Source organism: Marmota marmota, unplaced genomic scaffold, assembly GCF_001458135.2.
Source record: "Marmota marmota marmota unplaced genomic scaffold, marMar, whole genome shotgun sequence".
NCBI classification, from domain to species: Eukaryota; Metazoa; Chordata; class Mammalia; order Rodentia; family Sciuridae; genus Marmota; species Marmota marmota.
This window is the reverse complement of record NW_026000205.1, coordinates 5121694-5123238: the sequence shown is the minus strand read 5'-3', so window position 1 is coordinate 5123238 and position 1545 is coordinate 5121694. Positions and strand designations below refer to the sequence as shown.

Genomic DNA, 1545 nt, shown 5'->3' with positions numbered 1-1545 from the left:
AAAAAAAAAAAAAAAAAAAGATCTGCTCCTTCCATCTTTTGTCTTTTTGTGGTGCTGGGGATAGGTGGAACCCTACCCCTCCTACATGGTAGGCAAATGCTCCATCACTGAGCTCTGTATCCAATCCTTTTTATTTATTTTGAGACAGGGCCTTGCTAAGGTGGCCAGAGTAGCTGAACTATAAGGTGCACCACCTGGTTTCATTGTGTGTGTTGGCGGGGGACTGGGGATGAAACCCAGGGATGCTCTACTACTGAGCTTCATTCCTAATTGTTTTTATTTTTTGAGACGGGGTCTCACTCAGTTGCCCAGACTAACCTGGAACTTATCAAGGCTGGTTCTGATACTCCTGTCTCAACCTCCTGGTCACAGGGATTACAGGCGTGTGTGTCTCTGTGCCTAGTTTCATCCTTTTTTTTTTTTTTTCGTACCAGGAATTTGAACCCAGAAGTCACTTAACCATGGAGTCGTATCTTCAGCCTTTTTAGTTTTTGAGGCAGTCTTTCTGAGTTGCTTGGGGCCTCGCTAAGTTGCTGAGCCTAGCTTTGAACTTGAGATCCTACTCTCAGCTTCCCAAGCTGCTGGGATTACAGGCCTGTGCCACCACACCCAGGAAGCTCATCCTTTTTGCTTTCTTTTTTTTTTTTTTCTCATCTGTGTGTGTGTGTGTGCTTTAGATGGACAGAATGCCTTTATTTTATTTATTTTTATGTGGTGCTGAGGATCAAACCCAGTGCCTCACGCATGCCAGGCGAGCGAGCTACCACTTGAGCCACATCCCCAGCCCCGGTCGTCTTTTTTTGTGTGTGTGTGGGGTGCTGGGGATTGAACCCAGGGCCTTGTGCATGCGAGGCAGGCACTCCACCAACTGAGCTCTGTCCCCAGTCCCCGTCATCCATTTTAAATAGCCACATAATGCCAGAAATTTTCTCGCATTTCTTTTCTTTTAAGCGTTCTGTGGTGGTGGCGTCCTCACAGGTGGCCATCTCCTCGGCCCTTCCACCCTTTCCATGCTTCCCTGTGCCTGGGGCCGTCATTTCCCTTGCGCTGTCTCCTCATTGGATAGCAGGCTGGAGAAGCCTGGGCCCCTGAACCCTTCTTCCTGTCTGCCTGCAGGTCCCCCTCAGAGTCCAGCTCCGAGTCCCGCTCCCGCTCGCGCTCCCCGAGCCCAGGCCGGGAGGAGAAGATCACCTTCATCACCAGTTTTGGGGGCAGCGATGAGGAGGCAGCTGCAGCCGCTGCTGCTGCTGCCGCATCAGGGGCCGCCACAGGGAAGCCCCCTGCGCCCCCTCAGCCTGGCGGCCCCGCACCGGGACGCAATGCCAGCGCCCGGTCGGTAACGCTCACGCTGCCCGCCCTATGCCCCGGCCGTCGTGGGAGGGCCCTGGGGCAGAGGGGGGCCCCAGCCCAGGCCCATGCTGACTGGCCCTCCGTGCCTCGCCTGCAGCCGGCGCTCCTCCTCCTCTTCCTCCTCCTCTTCTGCCTCGAGGACCTCCAGCTCCCGCTCCAGTTCCCGGTCCAGTTCCCGCTCCCGCCGCGGTGGGG

At 55.3% G+C, this 1545-nt stretch overlaps 1 protein-coding gene across 1 annotated transcript in view; it reads left to right on the top strand.

Annotated features, from left to right (window-relative positions):
- The window catches only part of LOC107151357 (CLK4 associating serine/arginine rich protein), a 26296-nt gene that overhangs the window by 18128 nt on the left and 6623 nt on the right, over window positions 1-1545 (top strand). Inside the window, 2 exon segments of the mRNA XM_015496716.2 lie at window positions 1117-1332; window positions 1448-1545. The exon segment at window positions 1448-1545 is cut by the window's right edge and continues 20 nt beyond it. Of these exon segments, the coding sequence (XP_015352202.1) occupies window positions 1117-1332; window positions 1448-1545 (314 nt within the window).